The sequence below is a fragment of the Microtus oregoni genome, unplaced genomic scaffold (genome assembly GCF_018167655.1).
Source record: "Microtus oregoni isolate MIOR12 unplaced genomic scaffold, Mior012 000019F_ref0000042, whole genome shotgun sequence".
Classification (NCBI taxonomy): domain Eukaryota; kingdom Metazoa; phylum Chordata; class Mammalia; order Rodentia; family Cricetidae; genus Microtus; species Microtus oregoni.
The window spans coordinates 35,698,265-35,717,721 of NW_024543078.1; the positions used below are offsets into that span (position 1 = coordinate 35,698,265).

Genomic DNA, 19,457 nt, shown 5'->3' on the forward strand with positions numbered 1-19,457 from the left:
GGTTGGTGCTGTGGTAAGGAAGTGTGATGCGGTTGGTGCTGTGGTAAGGCAGTGTGATGTGGTTGGCGCTCTGTGGTAAGGCAGTGTGATGCGGTTGGTGCTGTGGTAAGGCAGTGTGATGTGGTTGGCGCTCTGTGGTAAGGTGGTTGGCGCTCTGTGGTAAGGCAGCATGATGAAGTGAAAAAGCAATGAAGATGCCAGGCCTAGTGGTGCACACCTGTAACCCAAGCTCTTAATCAGGAGGATCAAGGGTTTAAAGACAGTCTGGGTGGCAAAGTTAAGACCCTATCTCAAAAACTAGCAAAAATGATTGTAATACCAGCACTCAGGAGGCTGAGATAGAAGATCAAGAGTTCAAGGCCAGTCTAGGTTACATAGTGTTACCCTGCCTCAACAAACCAATAAAAATGCCTGTAATACCAATACTCAGAGCCTGAGACAGGAGGACAGACTTTTTTCTTTCTTTTTTTTTTCAGTGTTTTTCAAGACAAGGTTTCTCTGTGTAAAATTCCTGGCAGTTCTGTAGACCAAGCTGGCCTTGAACTCACAGAGATCTGCCAGTCTCTGCCTTCCAAGTGCTGGGATTAAAGGCGTGTACCACCACTGACTGGCAGACAGAAGGACAGACTCTAAGTCTAGTCTAGGCTATGTGGCAAAACCCTGTCCAAAAAGAAAAAGAAATAGTGTCCTGGATAGTTTTATGTCAACTTGACACAAGTAGAGTTATCTGAAAGGAGAGAACCTCAGTTGAGAAAATGCCTCCCTAAAATCTGGCTGTAAGGTATTTTCTTTTTAGCTTTATTATTATTATTAAAAATGCCCACCTCCTCCCTTCCTCCCATTTCCCTTTCCCTCCCCCTCCCCCTCCAGTCCAAAGAGCAGTCAGGGTTTCCTGCCCTGTGGGAAGTACAAGGTCCTCCCCCTCCATCCATGTCAAGGAAGGTGAGCATCCAAACAGACTAGGCTCCCACAAAGCCAGCACATTCAGTAGGATCAAAACCCAGTGTCATTGTCCTTGGCTTCTCAGTCAGCCACGTTCAGAGAGTACGGGTTGATCACATGCTCCTTCAGTCCCAGTTGTAAGGTATTTTCTTAACTAGTGATTGATGTGAGAAGACTCAGCCTATGGTAGGTGGTGCCACCCCTAGGCTGGCAGTCCTGGGTTCTATAATAAAGCAGGCTGAACAAGCCACTAGGAAGAAGCCTGTAAGAAGTATCCTTCCAAGCCGGGCGGTGGTGGCGCACGCCTTTAATCCCAGCACTCGGGAGGCAGAGGCAGGCAGATCTCTGTGAGTTCGAGACCAGCCTGGCCTACAGAGCTAGTTCCAGGACAGGCTCCAAAGCCACAGAAAAACCCTGTCTCGAAAAACAACAACAACAACAACAACAAAAAAAAAAGAAGTATCCTTCCATAGCTTCTGCATCAGCTCCAGCCTCCCAATCCTGTCCTGATTGATTTCCTGTCCTGACTTCCTTCACTGATGGACCACAGTGTGGAAGTGTAAGCGGAAATAAACCCTTTCCTCCCCAACTTGCTTTTTGGTTGTGCTATTTCATCACTATAATAGAAACTCTCACTAACATGGGGTGGGGAAGGAAGAGGAAGAAGAGGGGAGGAAAGGGGGAAGGGAAGGAGGAAGATGAGAAGAGGAAGGGAGATGGGACGAAGAGGAGAGGAGGAAAGAGAGCCAGGTCTCAGCCTCCTTTAGGAGCAGGCCCACAGTTCCTAAAGACCTCTGAGCAGGACTTAATTCCTTAAAATTTTCACCATCTTTCGATGGCAACTTTCTGGGAACTAAACCTATAACATGGACTACTGGGGATCCAAGTCACACCTGGAATCGTCTTAAAGGTACCCCGGGACATTCTGGGCTGAGATCTAGGAAGGACTGAGAATTTTCCCAGGGGATACCTGGGAAGGTAGACTTCCAGATTCAGTGACATCATCATCTAATGTGTGCCTATCACACACAACAGAGGCTTAATAAGTGGATGGATGTATAAATGTTGCCTTGTTCACTGCTAAATGTTAACAATGCAGGAAGGGAGGCAAAAGTAATTTGAACCACAAGGTCTCAGAAAAGAATCATTCTTAGTTCTTGCTGGATCCCATGTTTTGCTAGAGAACTAATAGAATTCACTCGTTCATCTACCCATCCATCCCATCCCATCCATCCCATCCCATCCATCCACCCATCCATCCATCCATCCACTCACAATGACAGATTGGTAAGGATACTGCTAGGGATCAGCACCGAGGACCACAGAACCCAGGAGGGGATGATGACGTAAGCACGGTGATGGAGGCCACAGACAGCTCTCTGAAGGTGAGGCTGAAGGACTGACCAGGGGACCAGAATTCATGCCCATCTTAGAGCCACAAAACTCACACCTGGTGCAATCTGATGGTCACCCCTTTACCCCACATTTCCTGCATTCCTTTTTTTTTTTTTTGCTATCAGCTGCTTCCCACACCCAAGAAAATCATGCACATTCTGCAGACAGCTGAAGAATCTTTGTTCAAAAGAACAAGGATCTAATGGCAAAATTCCAAGCAAGATGAAAACTAAACAGGGAACAATCTGGAAGCAAGGGGGTCCCTACCCAGGTCCCCTCCCCAGTGACATTTTTCAGTGCCTCATCCTTTCAACAACACCTGCCAACCAGCCCTTCTGGCCCTGCAAGCAGCACGATGACTGGACCCCTTTAAATTGGGAAAATGCTTCATCATGTTCTGTTCTGCATTGCCATGAAAAACTAGAAACTCCCTTCCCCCTCCTCCCTAGTGCACTCTCCTTCCAGTAAAACGTGGTTAAAGGGACAGCGCCATCACTTCCCTAGCAAGTCAGCCTGCAGCCAGAGGCTGGGAATAAAACAGAGGGCAAGGAAAAAGGGACCAGCAGAGGTCTTTTTTAGTCAATCTGCCAGTTCTGGTCTTGAGGATCCCTCTAGAAAGAAAACCACAGTAAACTGGGGTGCAGTAGGACTTGAGGTAATTTCCTGGAAGAAGTTCTGATCTGAAGAAATCTACGCTGGTTCCCAGCACCTGTTAGTGGTCACTGGAGTGGGGTTCTCTCTGCTCCCGGTAGAGGTGTATAGGGAGAGCTTCACAGAAAGCCAGGAACTGGACAGGACATGCAGGGGTGGGTCACTTACATGCAAGGATAGGTCATTTCGAGACCCTGCGGTATGATTCATCCCACCTTTCCCGAGTTCTCACCCGCACAGCACAAGGGTGAAGCCTGGTAGAGCTTTGAACCTCTCCACTCTTAAAGGCCTAGATCAATCCGCCCCGGTAGTCTCTGTCTCTGGTGCTGAAGCGGTAGCGGCACAGAAGCTCCACTAATGCGGCATTTGACAGGAAGAGCAAACCAAGAATGAGCCAGCCCTGTAACACAGCAAGGCCTCCAAGTCTGAGCCCCTCCGCCGCCCTTTTACCTGACTCCTCTGTGGGGCTCACGAGGGCGGTAGACTTGGACCTGAAAAGCCACCCACCACTTCTTCGAGATCATGAAGGGATGCCTGTGGTACAGGCTTATCTATTGTGGGGCTAGGAATGGGGTGACAAAATGAAACTGAGAAAAATCAGGCAAGGAAGGGAAAAAGACAAACTTCCCAGGTGTGAGAACGTGGGTGCTACACATCCACTGTCAATGTGGGATTCCTTCCCAAAATTCAGCCAGACTCCCCGAGAAGGAAGCTCCTGGGAGCACTTAGGGGTTTGGAGTTGCATCTTGCCTGTTGTACGCAAGGGAAAACCAAGCAGGAGAGAATACAATTTGTACAAGGTCACTCGGCTAGCAAAGCACAGAGCTGACCCCCTCCCCCGCCCTGTTTGCAGAACTTGGCTTTGGTGTTCTCTGATTCCACACTCAGCAGGGTCTTTCTGCCTACGCAGAGACCCTCTGCTTCTACGCAGACAGTTTCCCTTGCTGGAAAAGACACAGTCTCTGCTTCCGGTCTTGGCCACTGGACTTTTTGGAGAGCTCCAAGTTCCCCTCCCATCCTGTGTTCCCTTTCTCCTTCTGCAGTTTCCCATGTCCCCTCAGCGTAGCTCTGCAGTCCTTTCAAACTCCACACCCCCCTTTCCTACCCCGATGTCAGCGGTAGAGTTCCTTAAGCCCCTCTTGGGTGGCTGCTCTAACTATCAGGGGAACACTGCACCTCCAGCAAGGGGGTCCTCATTTATCCTCGGTAGCGTCCCTCATGCAGCGTCATTCAGAATTCCTCCATGGGTGGTTGTGGTCTCTGTACTCCTCATCTCAAGGTCTTCTCTATTAGGGAACCTTGTGTAGGCTCTCATGAGGGGTCCTCTCGTACTAATCTCTGCAGAGTCTCCCATTGCTTCAACTCGCAAGCACCCTGCCCCACCAGTTCTCAAGCCCTCTTCCTATTTCAGGGGCCCTCTAATTCTGAGCACACCAATAAGGGTCTTCCTACATGCACTGGAGGTCTGCACTTGTCCGCTCCGGAAGTCCTTTACTCCTTGGTCTGACCTCGGGAGGCTTCGCTGACTACGCGACGATTCCCCTTCACTCCTGGGTCCCCCCCACCGCCCCGCCCCTCTCACTGCGGCGGAGCCGGAGCCGGTCGGCCCGGGGCCGCGGGGGAGGAGGTGGAGAGGGCGGGGCCCTCCTCCCCAGCCCCCCACTGCCGAGGGGCCGGACGCGGCCACCGCGGATATAAAAGAGCCAGCGTCCCGGAGCTGCCGCAGTGATACCCGCCCCGGCCCCTCGCTCCCGCTCTGCCGGCGGCCGCACCTGCTCCGGCCATGATGAGCTTCGGCGGCGCCGATGCGCTGCTGGGCGCCCCGTTCGCTCCGCTGCACGGAGGCGGCAGCCTGCACTACGCGCTGGGCCGCAAGGCGGGCACCGGCGGTCCGCGCTCCGCGGCCGGCTCCTCCAGCGGCTTCCACTCGTGGGCGCGGACGTCTGTGAGCTCCGTGTCCGCCTCGCCCAGCCGCTTCCGCGGAGCCGGCGCCGCCTCGAGCACCGACTCCCTAGACACACTAAGCAACGGGCCGGAGGGCTGCGTGGTGGCGGCAACGGCGGCGCGCAGCGAAAAGGAGCAACTGCAGGCTCTGAACGACCGCTTCGCGGGCTATATCGACAAGGTGAGGCAGCTCGAGGCTCACAACCGCAGCCTGGAGGGCGAGGCGGCGGCGCTGCGACAGCAGCAAGCCGGCCGAGCCGCCATGGGCGAGCTGTACGAGCGCGAGGTGCGCGAGATGCGCGGCGCCGTGCTGCGCCTGGGGGCGGCGCGCGGGCAGCTGCGCCTTGAGCAGGAGCACCTGCTGGAGGACATCGCGCACGTGCGACAGCGGCTGGACGAAGAGGCCCGGCAGCGCGAGGAGGCGGAGGCGGCGGCGCGCGCCCTAGCGCGCTTCGCGCAGGAGGCGGAGGCGGCGCGCGTGGAGCTGCAGAAGAAGGCGCAGGCGCTGCAGGAGGAGTGCGGCTACCTGCGGCGCCACCACCAGGAGGAGGTGGGCGAGCTGCTCGGGCAGATCCAGGGCTGCGGTGCCGCGCAAGCGCAGGCGCACGCCGAGGCGCGCGATGCCCTCAAGTGCGACGTGACGTCGGCCCTGCGGGAGATCCGTGCGCAGCTCGAAGGCCATGCGGTGCAGAGCACGCTGCAGTCGGAGGAGTGGTTCCGAGGTGCGCGGGCGCATGGGTTGGGAGGGGGTCGCCCCCCCCCCCCAGCTGGCCAGTGAGCAGCTGATGATGGTTCACCAAGGAGTCCTCCCTAAAGCTGCTGGACCCTCTGCAGAGTGCATATGTAGCCTCATAAAGTAGCGCTTTTACTCCGGCTCTCCCTTGGGGCGCCCCAACCTTGGATTTTCCTTTAGTTGACGACCCTCATATTATTTATATCTGTACTTAAACGTTGGGGCTAGCTAACCCCTCTGTTCCCCACACTATTAGACAGACCCCAGTTTCGGACCAGTCTCCCTTTCAAACTGAACAAGCCCCTTCTAGCCTTCCAGGGTATCCAGTACCCGCTTGCCCTGCCAACTCAGCCCACCCTTTCTCGCACCCTTCGCAGAGGGTGGCACAGGGGTATTCTGCTGACACGTACCATGCTTCTTCCTACTACTCACTCAGTACGTAATGCCCCCACTTTAGGAATCTTCTGTGTGAGATGAAAGGAGCCTCTCATTTTCATGCCCTTTCTAGCCAGTATGGAACCAGCACATGGACCTCATGATTGCAAGTGGTGGAGGCGGCCTCTATTATTAAATATACCCTTTCTCCTCTCAAAATCTGGGACCTCCCATCTCCCTTTCTCCCCCAACTTCCCAGGGATTCTGAGCAGGGTAGGCTGCAGTTGCCCTGAATTACCGCTCCGTAGCTGCAAGGTGACCTTGACCAACATTGACCCTCTCTGGCTCTTGTTTCTTGGGGACTGGGACATGGAGTCACTGAGTTTCCTAGTCTTACTTGCAGAATCCTCTCTGACATCGTCTCTATAACCCTGGGCAGGAGAGTGCAGAGCTGAGGTGCTTTCCAAGGCTGTCTGCAATCCATAGTAGCCAAGAATACTCACTGGGGTGATTTTTAAAGCTTGCTAACACCAGGGAAAGCCAGGAATACCAGGATTTAGATGCTTGGAATTCCCCTTTCCATGCCCCAAGCCTTTGCAGTGGCAGTGAACCATCCCTTCCCCCCGTCCCTGCAGCAAGGTTCCTCCCAGAGGAGAACGCTTCTTTGAGGTTTGCCCTTCACCCAAGCAGAGCATCCGAGGATATATGTCCCCACCAGCTGGCCTCTTTCTTTCCACCAGGGTCAGCCTTTGAATGTGGGATGTTCCCTTTCAGGAGATTAAGACCGATTTCAGATTTGCACTGGGTGATCTGAGAACCAGGAGCCAGTTGGTGGCAGAGGCCATTGTATGGCTTTGATTGGCTCAGAAGCTGCTGTGCTAGACAATGAAGTCAGGTAGAGGAAGGGGAAAGGGACTGGTACGCAGGCCTTGGGCTCCCCTGTGACCTTGGACTCTGCAATATCTGCGGGCAGTTACCATGACTACATCGTAACTGACCACTCCCACAGCTTTCATGTCCCGTGACTCAGGGATGCTAACTTCTTCCACAAGCCTGCATTAAGCCTCATGGCTTGATTTCCCACCCGAAACTCTCAGTATGCCAGCCCTTTGTTAAGGAACTGTGCCTGGCCCTTCCTTTCTCCTGAGTTTAGGGAGAGACCGTCTGTTTTTTTAAAGCCAATAGACTAAATTTGAATCCTGCCCCTCACTGGCTGGATGGCTTTGGACAAGAGCTTCTGGACTGTCATAGGACTGGGTGGATTAACACCTTGGCACATCTTCAACCCATGCATGTCACTCTCCAGATCTGAGCCCAACTTGAAACCCAAGTCCAGGTGTGCCTAACCCTGTGCCCTGGTTCCTCCCTTATTCAGTGAGGTTGGACCGACTGTCAGAGGCAGCCAAGGTGAACACAGATGCCATGCGCTCGGCACAGGAGGAGATAACAGAGTACCGGCGGCAGCTGCAAGCCAGGACCACAGAGTTGGAGGCCCTGAAAAGCACCAAGGAATCACTGGAGAGGCAGCGCTCTGAGCTAGAGGACCGTCATCAGGCAGACATCGCATCCTACCAGGTGAGCAGGAGGAGGGGAATCACTTTCTTAGCGAAGGATCCTGGTCTCTGAGTCAGACATCGCAGCGTTGCAGACTGTGAAGATCACCAGTGCAGGGGTGTAGCTCAGTGGGAAAGGTCTTGCCTTCCCAGCGTGCATGAGGTCCTGGGTGCCATCCTAGCACCTAATGAATAATTTACCTCTCTCTTTTTTTTTTTTTTTTTTTTGGTTTTTCGAGACAGGGTTTCTCTGTGTTTTTGGAGCCTGTCCTGGAACTAGCTCTTGTAGACCAGGCTGGTCTCGAACTCACAGAGATCCGCCTGCCTCTGCCTCCCGAGTGCTGGGATTAAAGGCGTGCGCCACCATCGCCCGGCTATAATTTACCTCTTAATCCTGGTGGAGTGGGTGTTCTATTACTTGTCACCAGAGTCTGTGGCAGGAGGGACAGCCTTGGCAGATTTCTTTGATCAAGAACAACCCTAGGGAGAAAAGTGTCACTTTCTTAGGACTGGATAAATAAATAAACATGATTACAGAAACATTGGGAACTGGAAAGACATAACAACGCAGGAGGCAAAAGGTAGTTGTAAAGGTTCACTTTAAGCAGTGCTCCAGTGGGAAGAAGCTTCATCTCTGTTCAGTATGCTTCTGGGGACCCTCTGCCTTGGCAGGTAATCAAAGAGCAGACACTTGCAGGCACTTTTGGAAAGAATAGAAAACAGAGTAGCTAAAACTGCTCTCTCCCCAGGGCCCTGTGTAGGATGCTACTCAAGTGTCCTACCACCGGGCTACACTTCAACTCTTCCATAGAGCACTGTCTAAGACATCTGCAAAAATGCACCCATCATTTTACTTACTGAGTCAGTGTCTGTGGTCTCTCATTCCAGGTCTTTCCTCGGGCTGAGATTTCTGATCTAGATTTATTTTTCATGTCTGTACATGAACAGCTTACAGTTTTGACAGGGTGGGGCTTTGTCTCCAGCCAGGTGGCTGAGCAGCGTGGCCCCAACTTACCTGAAACTGAGGGCCAAGTACTAGCTAGCAGATGACTAGCCTGATCTGTCATCCCCAGGATGCTATTCAGCAGCTGGACAATGAGCTGAGAAACACCAAGTGGGAGATGGCGGCACAGCTCCGAGAGTACCAGGACCTGCTCAATGTCAAGATGGCCCTGGATATCGAGATTGCTGCCTACAGGTGAGATGGCCCAGGAGCCTTGAGACAGTATAGAGCCTGTGTTCTCAGAGCCTTGAGACAGTATAGAGCCCCGTGTTCTCAGAGCCTTGAGACAGTATAGAGCCCATGTTCTCAGAGCCTTGAGACAGTATAGAGTCCCGTGTTCTCAGAGCTTTGAGACAGTATAGAGCCCCGTATTCTCAGAGCCTTGAGACAGTATAGAGCCCCGTATTCTCTGAGCCTTGAGACGGTATAGAGCCCCGTGTTCTCAGAGCCTTGAGACAGTGTAGAACCCTGAAAATTGTCCCCAACAATGCATGCAGACATGTACCCACACCCACACATACACATAATAAAATAAAAATGTTTTAAAATCCCTATCATGCTGGGGCAGTGGTGGCGCACATCTTTAATTCCAGTACTCTGGAGACAGGCAGCTGGATCTCTGTGAGTTTGAGGCCTGCCTGGTCTACAAAGCAGGTTCCAGGACAACCAGATTGTTATATAGAGAAACCTTGTATCTTAAAATTTGCCATTTAAGCATTTTAAATCAACAGTTTAGGATGTTAAGAACATTTGCATATGCAGCACCCATCCCCATCCATTCAGAGCTATTTCACCATCTCAGATTCAAACTGCATACCTTACGAGATGCCTCGTTGTCCCTGCCCTCAGCCCCTCACAGCTATTCTACTTCTCAAGAGGCAGAACTCTTGAAGTTTATTTTCTTTTAATTACATTTTATTTATTTATTTGTATATGTGTGTGTGCTAGCATGCACACACATATGGAGGTTTGAGGGTGTGTGTGTGTGTGTGAAGACAGTTTGGGGAGTTGGGTGTTTTTTTTTTTTTTTGCTTCCACCATGTAGGTCCTGAGTATCAAATTTCCCAAGTCCTTGGGCTCCATGGTAGGTGTGCTTACCCACTGAGCTATTTCATTGGCTCAAGAGTGACTTGTTTTCTTTCTGACTGTGACTTATAGTTTAAAGTCTTTATCTACCCCAAACCCAGCTAGTCAGAGACTTGCTTTAGAGGAAAAGAGGTGTTTAGGTAGTCAGGAACCATTATAAGCCCACCTTAGCTCACCAGGTCTTCATTTCTTGCAAGGATAGGCAGAGATGACAGGAACAACATGCATACCATGGATTGTTGGGAGGCTCAGCCAGTCCCGTTCATAGGGAAATCCGGCTGACACAGGTTCTCCTAGGCTCAGTGCTTACTGAATGGCAGCCACGAGAAGAGCAGTTCCCAAAGATGAGCCCTCCCAGTCTAGCAGGGCTGACATCATGAAGGCCTCTTCTGGTTGGTGACCCTTGACTGCCTACCTCCTTGCTCTGGTCTAATCTGCTACTCAGTACAGTGCACTAACCAGGAATCAGAGTGATCTTTGAGTTAGAAAGACAGACCGGGGCTCTGCCCCAGGCTGCTGGATTGAGCTCTGTAGTTTATCAAGAGCCGGGGTAATGTCAGCTGTTCCACTTGGAAAACACTGTTCTAGGGGAGACCCCCTTACTTCGCCAAGCCTTTAATAGTCATTATGTCACAGAAACAGCCCTCTGAGTAAGGACTCTGGAGTCATCTCTCTACCAGTGAGGAAAGCGAGCCCTTAGGAGTCTGGGTAGCTGTCACCACCTAGTGAGTAGCTAAGTGAGAGGACAGATCCCAGAGAATGGCTGCAAAAGGTGATGGAACAATTTGAAACAGCAATACTCCCAAACCTCAAACTAAATTTATAAGTATGGGCTTACTTGTTCCCAGCTTTTTTTCTTTCAGCCATGGGAGGGATTTATTTTTCATCTTAGGGTGCATGTGCGCAGTGTGCGCATGCAGTGTACTTGCACAGTGTGTGCGCAGTGTCTCATGCAGTGTACCTGCACAGTGTGTGCGCAGTGTGCGCAGGCAGTGTACCTGCACAGTGTGTGCGCAGTGTGCGCAGTGTGCGCACACTGCACAGTGTGTGCGCAGTGTGCATGTAGAGGTTTTGCACAACTTTCAGTCGTCCCAGTAGTCACATCTCTTTTTTCAAACCCGGGACCTCATACACACTGGACCAGCAATATACCACTGAGCTATAACCCCAAACCCTTCAACTTTCTCTTAAATTAGGTTTTAGTTAAGAGACAGTTGTCAATGTAGGAATTTTCTACTGAGGATATTCTTTAGGGAGACATTTCCTCCCATAAAAAGCAGTGCAGCCCCCAAGGTCAGGCTCTGTGGGTGGCCATGGGAACTTTCTCCATTCTGACAGTACTTCCTGCTGAGCCTGTGACCTAGTGGAGAGTGTTCTTTTTTTAAAAAAAAATATTTATTTATTTAGTATACAATATTCTGTCTGTGTGTATACCTGCAGGCCAGAAGAGGGCACCAGACCCCATTACAGATGGTTGTGAGCCACCATGTGGTTGCTGGGAATTGAACTCAGGACCTTTGGAAGAGCAGGCAATGCTCTTAACTTCTGAGCCATCTCTCCAGCCCATGGAGAGTGTTCTTAACATGGCTCATGGCTCAGTCCTCAGCCCCAGAGAAAAACAGGAGAGCAATGGGGAGGAGAGAGGAAAGGAAAGAAGAAAAAAAGGGGGATGAAAATGAAATTCCTGCCATTCATTCATATCCTTCATTCACCAAACCCTGTCATTGAATGCAATGGGGCTTCCAAAAAAACCAAGAAAGAATGCAAACCTGCAGGTCTGCTCTGAGTTAATGGTGTGTCTCATTATCCATTCCACAGAAAGCTTCTGGAAGGCGAAGAGTGTCGGATTGGCTTTGGTCCAAGTCCCTTCTCTCTTACCGAGGCACTCCCGAAAATTCCCTCCACATCCACTCACATAAAGGTCAAAAGTGAAGAGATGATAAAAGTGGTAGAAAAGTCAGAGAAGGAAACAGTGATTGTGGAGGAGCAGACAGAAGAGATCCAGGTGACTGAAGAAGTGACAGAAGAAGAGGAAAAAGAGGCCAAAGAGGAGGAAGAAGGTGAAGAAGAGATAGAAGGAGGAGGAGAAGTAACATCTCCCCCTGCAGAAGAGGCCGCATCTCCAGAAAAGGAAACCAAGCCTCCTGTGAAGGAAGAAGCCAAGTCACCAACTGAGACCAAGTCACCAGCTGAGGTAAAATCTCCAGGTGAGGCCAAGTCACCAGCTGAGGTAAAATCTCCAGCTGAGGCCAAGTCACCAACTGAGACCAAGTCACCAGCTGAGGCCAAGTCACCAGCTGAGGTAAAATCTCCAGCTGAGGCCAAGTCACCAACTGAGGCCAAGTCCCCAGCTGCAGCCAAGTCACCAACTGAGGCTAAGTCACCAGCTGAGGTAAAATCTCCAGCTGAAGCCAAGTCACCAGCTGAGGTAAAATCTCCAGCTGAGACCAAGTCACCTGCTGAGGCCAAGTCACCAGCTGAGGTAAAATCTCCAGCTGAGGCCAAGTCACCAGCTGAGGTAAAATCTCCAGCTGAGACCAAGTCACCTGCTGAGGCCAAGTCACCAGCTGAGGTAAAATCTCCAGCTGAGGCCAAGTCACCAGCTGAGGTAAAATCTCCTGCTGAAGTTAAATCTCCAGAGAAGGCCAAGACCCCTGTGAAGGAAGGTGCAACATCCCCAGCAGAGGAGTCCAAGTCTCCTGTAAAGGAAGGAGTGAAGTCCCCAGCTGAAGTAAAATCTCCAGAAAAGGCCAAGTCCCCAGTCAAGGAAGAAGCAACATCTCCAGCTCAAGCCAAGTCCCCGGAGAAGGAAGAGGCAAAATCACCAGCAGTGGTCAAGTCTCCTGAGAAGGCCAAGTCCCCTGTGAAGGAAGAGGTCAAGCCTCCAGCTGAGGTGAAATCCCCTGAGAAGGCTAAGAGCCCAGTGAAGGAGGAATTGAAGTCTCCTGAGAAGGCCAAGACTCTTGATGTGAAATCTCCAGAAGCCAAGACTCCAGGGAAGGAGGAAGTAAAGTACCCTGCAGACACCAAATCTCCCCAGCAGGCCAAAAGTCCTGCCAAGGAGGAGGTCAAGTCCCCAGAGAAAGTCAAGTCCCCTGAGAAGGAAGATGCCAAGGCTCCTGAGAAGGAAGCTCCCAAGAAGGAAGAGGTGAAGTCTCCTGTGAAGGAGGAGGTGAAAGCCAAAGAACCCCCAAAGAAAGTGGAGGAAGAGAAGACCCCTGCTACACCAAAAACGGAGGAGAAGGCGATCAAGAAAGATGAACCACCCAAGAAGGAGGCCCCAAAGCCCAAGGTGGAGGAGAAGGCCGCTACAGTGGAAGCCAAGAAGGAAGAGTCTGGAGAGAAGAAAAAAGCAGCGACCCCAGAAAAGGAGACTCCTGCCAAGACAGAGGTGAAGGAAGAGAAGACAGAGATGCCCAAGGCAGAAGCAGATGACACCAAGGCCAAAGAACCCAGCAAACCCGCAGGGAAGGAAAAGCCACAGAAAGAAGAGATGCCAGCAGCACCAGAGAAGAAAGACAGCAAGGAAGAGAAGGCCACAGAGTCCAAGAAGCCCGAGGAGAAACCCAAGACAGAGGCCAAGGCCAAGGAGGACGACAAGAGCCTTTCCAAAGAGTCTGGCAAACCCAAGACGGAAAAGGCAGAAAAATCCTCTAGCACAGACCAAAAAGATAGCCAGCCCCCAGAGAAGGCCACAGAGGACAAGGCTGCCAAGGGGGAGAAGTAGGCTGGCACAGGAACACCAGAACAGCCAAAGAAACTCAGAAGGGCCCCGGTACTTAAGGGTCAGTGCAATAAGTTTTATTTCTTCCTTTCCTCTCTGTAAGAAGCAGCAGTGTTTAGATGACGGGCCTGCCCTCACCAAACAGGAATTTCTAGTAGGATTAAGTTAGCAAGAGAAGATACCCTGAGCCCTGACCCCCCAAATCCCAAGCCCACCTCAGGTGATGGACAATTATTATAGCTTATTGTAGCCGAACGTGATGTATGCTGAATGCTACATGAAAACCACTTGACTAAAAACTGCCCCCTTCTTTCCAAATAAGTGCATTTACTTCCTGTATGTACAATGACAGATGGCCGCAATAATGAATGAGCAGTTAGAAATGCATTATGCTTGAAATGTAACCTATTCCCGAATGCCTTCTTGTTTTCCAAAGGAGTGGTCAGGCCCTTCCCCAGCACTCTCCTGGAAGAGCTGCAGCAGGTGAAGCAGGGCACTGGCCACGGAACCATGCCAGGGCGCACTTTCCACTGAGTCCACTTTCAATTGCTTCCGTGCAATAAAACCAAGTGCTTCTAAAATAAAATTGTAGCTGTTCTTATTTGTTCTCTTCCCTTGGGAAGGCTAGGGACAGGGACGGGAGGTCTGGATGTTACACCAGGTCTGTGCTGGTGGCCTGGGGCATTATTCCTGCATATGGTCCATGGGTTACCTTCATCAGCATCACCTGGGAACCGCATACTCCTGACTGCGCAGTTAATGTCACAATCTGAGAGGGAGGCATAGGGAAAGTCCACACTTTGCCAAACCCCAGTTTACCCTATGTACACGGATGCTGGGATGCCTGGGAACAGTGAGCGTCAGGAGGATGCTGAATGGTTCATGGACCATAAGAAGTACCTTATATAAAAGGCCACACATGGCTAACTCATCTGTGGTGAAGACTACAGCAGTCACCTAATTTACACCCAATGTGCTTATCTGGGCATGGATTTTACCTTTCTCGTTCCCAACTCCCACCCTTTTTATAGTTTTATTTGCGACAGTGTCTTGCTTAAATGCCCAGGGTTATCTTGAACTTGTCTTCCTGTCTCTATCTCCCAAATGTCTGGGGTTGCCACTATACCTGGCTCTGAAAGCTAAAGTCCTGCAGGTTTCCATGGCACCCTCACTGTTAAATCCTTGGTGGGACTAGCATGACCCCTTATTGCGCTTGCTCAGGAGTTGCTTCTCTGTTCCTCACCTTTCCCCCACCCCCACTAGATGGCTCTCGGCTATAATGTTTCTTATTTCCTTCCTCTGGTTACTCTGAGGATTGACCTAGAATAGCCAATGAACCTCTTTTCTGGGATTTTAAACTTGGTCGTGAGATGTGAGTCAGGAGCTGTGGGCAGTCACGTTTCCAGAGCTACGGTAAAATAGTCTGAGAAGGTGAAATGAACAAGACACCTATGGTGGATTTCCTAACGATCCAACCCACAGCTTGTGGCCATTCCTTGAAGTGATAAATCCCTTTCTTTACCAGCGCTCTTTGGGTATAGACACCGCTTTACAAACAGAGGGCTCTGAATAACAGTGACTAAAGCAGGAGTCGCTATGATCAAGAATAAATGGCGATACTGCAGGGAAGGAGCGTGCCCCACCCTCGGCACACCCGAGTTCTGGTTCACACTCCAGGCTAGGAGCCACACGTCATCTTTGGCACACATCTCCATCTGTCACAAAGATTGAATTATTAAAAGAATGCCAAGGGCGATCACCTCTAGATAAAAATATTTTTTGACACAGTCTCATGTATCCCAGGGTTACTTTAAACTTGTTATGTTCCTGGATGACCCTGAATTTCTGCTTCCACCTTCTGAGGGCTAGGATTATAGGCATGCACCTTGGTCCCTGGCAAATAACCACTTATCAGCATGGTCAAGGACTCTGACAACTGAACATTAATTTTCTGAGCTGTCTGCTCTGGAGAAATCAGACATCCATAGGCCCTAGCACATAGCCACATCTGCACATAAAGTGGAGATCTGAAAGGCAAGAAATAAAATTAGTACTAATAGTCCTTGCCTCAGCCTTCGGAATACCATTATTACAGGCATATACCATCTCGCCTGGCTCTCCCCATGTAGCTTGCCTAAAAATGTCAGTCATCTGAATACTCCAGAATTTCTTATGATGACAAATATGAAGAGTAGTCATGATATTGCATACATTATCTGTAGTCTGTGTGGGCATCACTCTTTTGAGATAGGGTCTTGTATAGTCCAGACTAGCTTCTAATTCACTATGTAGAGAATGACATAGAACCCAAGGGCTGGGGTTCTCTGTGTGTACCACCACCCCTGGTTTATGTAGTCCCAAGGATCAAATCCAGAGTGTGTGCGCTCTCTACCAATGGAGCTATCTCCTTAATCCCATTTTCAGGGTCAATAAATGATGGAGAAACAGTGAGGTGGGAGCCCAAAGCTATTTGGTTGGTTTGTGGATTAAAAGAATTAGTGATTAACTGTTGAGTCACCAATACTACATTGGTGTTGTATTAAGTAAGGATTAAAAAGGATTTTGCCTTGGGAAGCACCTGTAAGGAAGAAAGCTTGCTGCCTGCCCAGCCTAGACATACCCTGTTGACTTTGCTGTGGCCCAGGCCCCCATCTTCCAGTATATCTTTCCAATTGTGTCCCTCATCTTCTTCTCAGTTCTAGTTCTCTAGTCTTTTTGCACCCTTCTGATGGCATCAGCCCACCCAGGTAACCCAGGCTAATCTCCACATCTTGAGACTCTTGCCCTCATCCATGCAAAGTCCCTTGTGCCATATGCTCTTGTACTCTGTAAAGGTTTGTCACTTGTACTGGTTTAATAAAATGCTGATTGGCCAGAAGCCAGGCAGGAAGTATAGGCGGGATGACCAGAACAGGAGAATTCTGGGAAGAGGAAAGGCTCAGTCTGCAGTTGTCACCCGGACACAGAGGAAGCAAGATGAGACTGCCTCACTAACTTGCTTTTGGTTATGGTGTTTTCATCACAGCAATGGGAACCCTAAGACAGATGGGCTGAGGGGTGTGCTCAGTGCCTAGTAAGCATGGCACTCTGTATTATTGGATCCCCAGCACTGAAATAAATAAAAGGCAAGGAACATGAATGGGGTTTCCTGGTGCAAAGCAAGCAGGCAGGGGCTGTAGCTTGGGGTGTGCCCCAGCTCAGAAACTGCAAAGACTATGGGCAGTTCTAGCAGAAGCAGCTGCGAGGTCCTTGCCCTATATAGACATTCTGAAGAGGCTGATTGTCAAGTCTGTTTTGTTACCTTTGCTCTGCTGGCTCTTTTGCTAGGGACAAGCTGTAGCCAGCAAGCAGAGCCCCTCCCAGCACTCTCCACCCAGTCCCTGCTTCTCTAGAGGTGAGCTTTTGTGCTGAGTCAGTTTGGCTGTCTTCCAGACAAGACCAAAGTGGTGGCTGCAATGCAGGGGCCATTAAAAGAACTAATTTTAGGCCCTATTTTAATCTTATTCAGCACAGACAGTGAGACACGGCCTGAAAGTAGCCAGACCAAGAAGATGCCAGCAGGGACAGGAAGAAAAGCACCCAGGAGCTCAGCTGCACAAGACAGCAGAGAAGGAGCTGCTTAGAAAACTGGCTCTCCTGTGTTCGTGTCACCAAGAAAAATGAGGGAAGAGAAGGGATAAGAGTACGCCTTCACAGAAAGGCTACGGCAAAATGCATTTCAGGAGCTTGTTAAAAATGTATTTCCTTGGTCCATCTTAGGCCAACTGAGTCAGATCAGCTTGTAGATAGGCAAGACTGTGTAACTGAGGGCCTCTGGTAGTCAGAGAATGGGGGCAGTGTGGGGTGGCGAGGTGTTGATGCTGGACATTTAAGGCTACCCTAAGGAATGAAGAACGTGGCAGGTTTTGGAGTCTCTCGGCTTGCCTTAATTTTATGTTTTTATTTAAGTGTGTGTAGGGTGGTGGTGGTGTGTGCATCAGTGCTGCTGTGCTGCCTGCGGAGGCAGACACACTGGATCCCTAGAAGCTAGAGTTACAGGCGATTGTAAGCCACACTACAAACTTGGGGGCCTCTACAAGAGCAGTACATGCTCTTAACTACTGAACCATCTCTCTAGCCCCAAGCTCCACAAAATCTTTTTCTTCTTCTCCCCACCCCCAATACATGGTTTCTCTGTGCAGCCCTGGCTGTCCTGGAACTAGCTCCTTAGACAAGGTGGGCCTCGGACTCACCTGTCTCTGCCTCCCAAGAGCTGGGATTAGAGGTGTGTGCCACCATTGCCTTGTACTCCCCAAAACCTTTATCTTTGAGATGCTCAGCAGAAAGGGCAGAAAAAGCAGTTTCTGTGTGGAAAGTTCATGCTGTCAAGGCTAATCTACTAAGAGTAGACGTGTTTGCAAAGTGCTGGATTGATTGCACTGTTCTACAGAGATGAAAAGCTTGGAAAATCTTGCCTGGAACTATAATAAAAGGCACCGTTAATTTGCCTTTGAGTTAGCAACCAGATTATACTTCTAACAATAGAATGGTTATTGTTAGATGATGTGTTCGGTAGCTCAGCTGGCCTCAAACTTCCTATACAGCAGAGAGTGACCTTGAATTGTGTCCCTCCTGACTCTACCTCATGCTGGGATTATAGACATTCACCAGTACAGCTGGTTTATGTGTTGTTGGAGATTAAATCCAGGGCTTCATGAAGTTTAAGCACTCTATCAACTAAGCTATATGTGTAGCCCATAACCATAGAATAATTCTTAATTTTTGTTTTTGAGACAAGGTCTCTTTATATGACCTCCAACTGTCCTGGAACTCAAAATGTAGTCCATGCTGACCTTGAACCCACAGACCTGCCTGCCTTGGCCTCCTGAGTACTTAAAGGTGTGACCCTCAATAATTTTTAAATATTTTTCTCTGTGTATCCTGGTTCTTTACTTTTTGGTGCTGAGGAATGACAGAGCTTTGCTTGTGCTCTACCACTGAACTATACTCTCAGCCCTGTATTCTACACTTTATGCCAGAAGAGGGCATTGGATCTCACAATAGATGGTTGTGACCACTATTTTGTTGCTGGGATTTGAACCCGGGTCCTCTGGAGGAGCAGTCAGTGCTCTGAACCACTGGGCCATCTCTCCAGCCTCCCTATTCTACTTATGGTGAGTTGTGAATTTAGTATTGATTGGGCAGAGAGCAGAGTTCTTCAGACAAGTGTCTAAGAAAACTTAGGACAAGGAAGGCTGTTCTTTTTGCATGCTGAGGACTGAACCCCAGGCCTTCAGTATACTAGGCAAGTGTTCTACACCGAGCTTCACTTACAGACCCATGAACGGATAGTTTTGCAATCATTTTCCTAACCTTTGAGTTAAAACATTTTAGTTTTTGAGACGGAATCTTGTGCAGCTCTGTGGGTCTCCACCTCTGGTGAAGTCCTGAAGTCATCGAGTCCCTGTCATAAGGATCCTCCAGTGTCACCTGGTCTCGCTCTCCATCCATCTCGCTTAGCTTCTGAGCACGTCCAGGGCAGTGTGGCCAGCCTGGTCTCAGTCTCGCTATGACAGCGTGCTGGCACCGGTAGTCATTCTGCACATGACTCTCCAGTACTGGCTCACTGACTGTGAACACTTGAAATATTTAGACCTATTCTCTGTGATGTCTATCTGCTTTCTATTTAAGGTTGCTGCAATGTTAGGCATTTAAAATATCCACCTGCCAAGTATCAGGCCTTCAAGGAACAAAGAGAGTCTAGCAGAAAGAATGAAGGCTGAAAGAAACATCTGGATCTACTGACTTTGGTTTCTCTTGCAACTTCCTAGTAAGTAGAAATCTAGGATAAAAACAAAACAAAACAAAAACACCAAGATACTTTGCCCCTGCAAAACTACACAAGACAGGTGTGGATAAACAGGTGTCACTTCCTAGAACTAGAACCGACATTTCTCTCTCTCTCTCTCTCTCTCTCTCTCTCTCTCTCTCTTTTTCAAGACAGGATTTCTCTGTGTAACAGCCCTGGCTGTCCTGGGACTCACTTTGTAAACCAGGCTGGCCTTGAACTCA

The 19,457-nt window shown here is 49.9% G+C and overlaps 1 protein-coding gene across 2 annotated transcripts; it reads left to right on the plus strand.

The window, feature by feature from the left end:
* The first annotated feature begins 4,668 nt into the window (after positions 1-4,668).
* LOC121459783 (neurofilament heavy polypeptide-like) lies at positions 4,669-13,985 on the plus strand. 2 transcript variants are annotated; one of them, XM_041669784.1, is made up of 5 exons: positions 4,669-5,654; positions 7,416-7,615; positions 8,667-8,791; positions 11,501-12,200; positions 12,291-13,985. In XM_041669784.1, exons 1-5 carry the CDS (start codon positions 4,772-4,774, stop codon positions 13,407-13,409), a joined length of 3,027 nt encoding a protein of 1,008 aa, XP_041525718.1. In that variant the 5' UTR covers positions 4,669-4,771; the 3' UTR covers positions 13,410-13,985. The 2 variants fall into 2 exon arrangements, with proteins under 2 accessions (XP_041525718.1, XP_041525717.1); XM_041669783.1 differs by having other exon boundaries at positions 11,501-13,985.
* Positions 13,986-19,457: the final 5,472 nt, after the last annotated feature.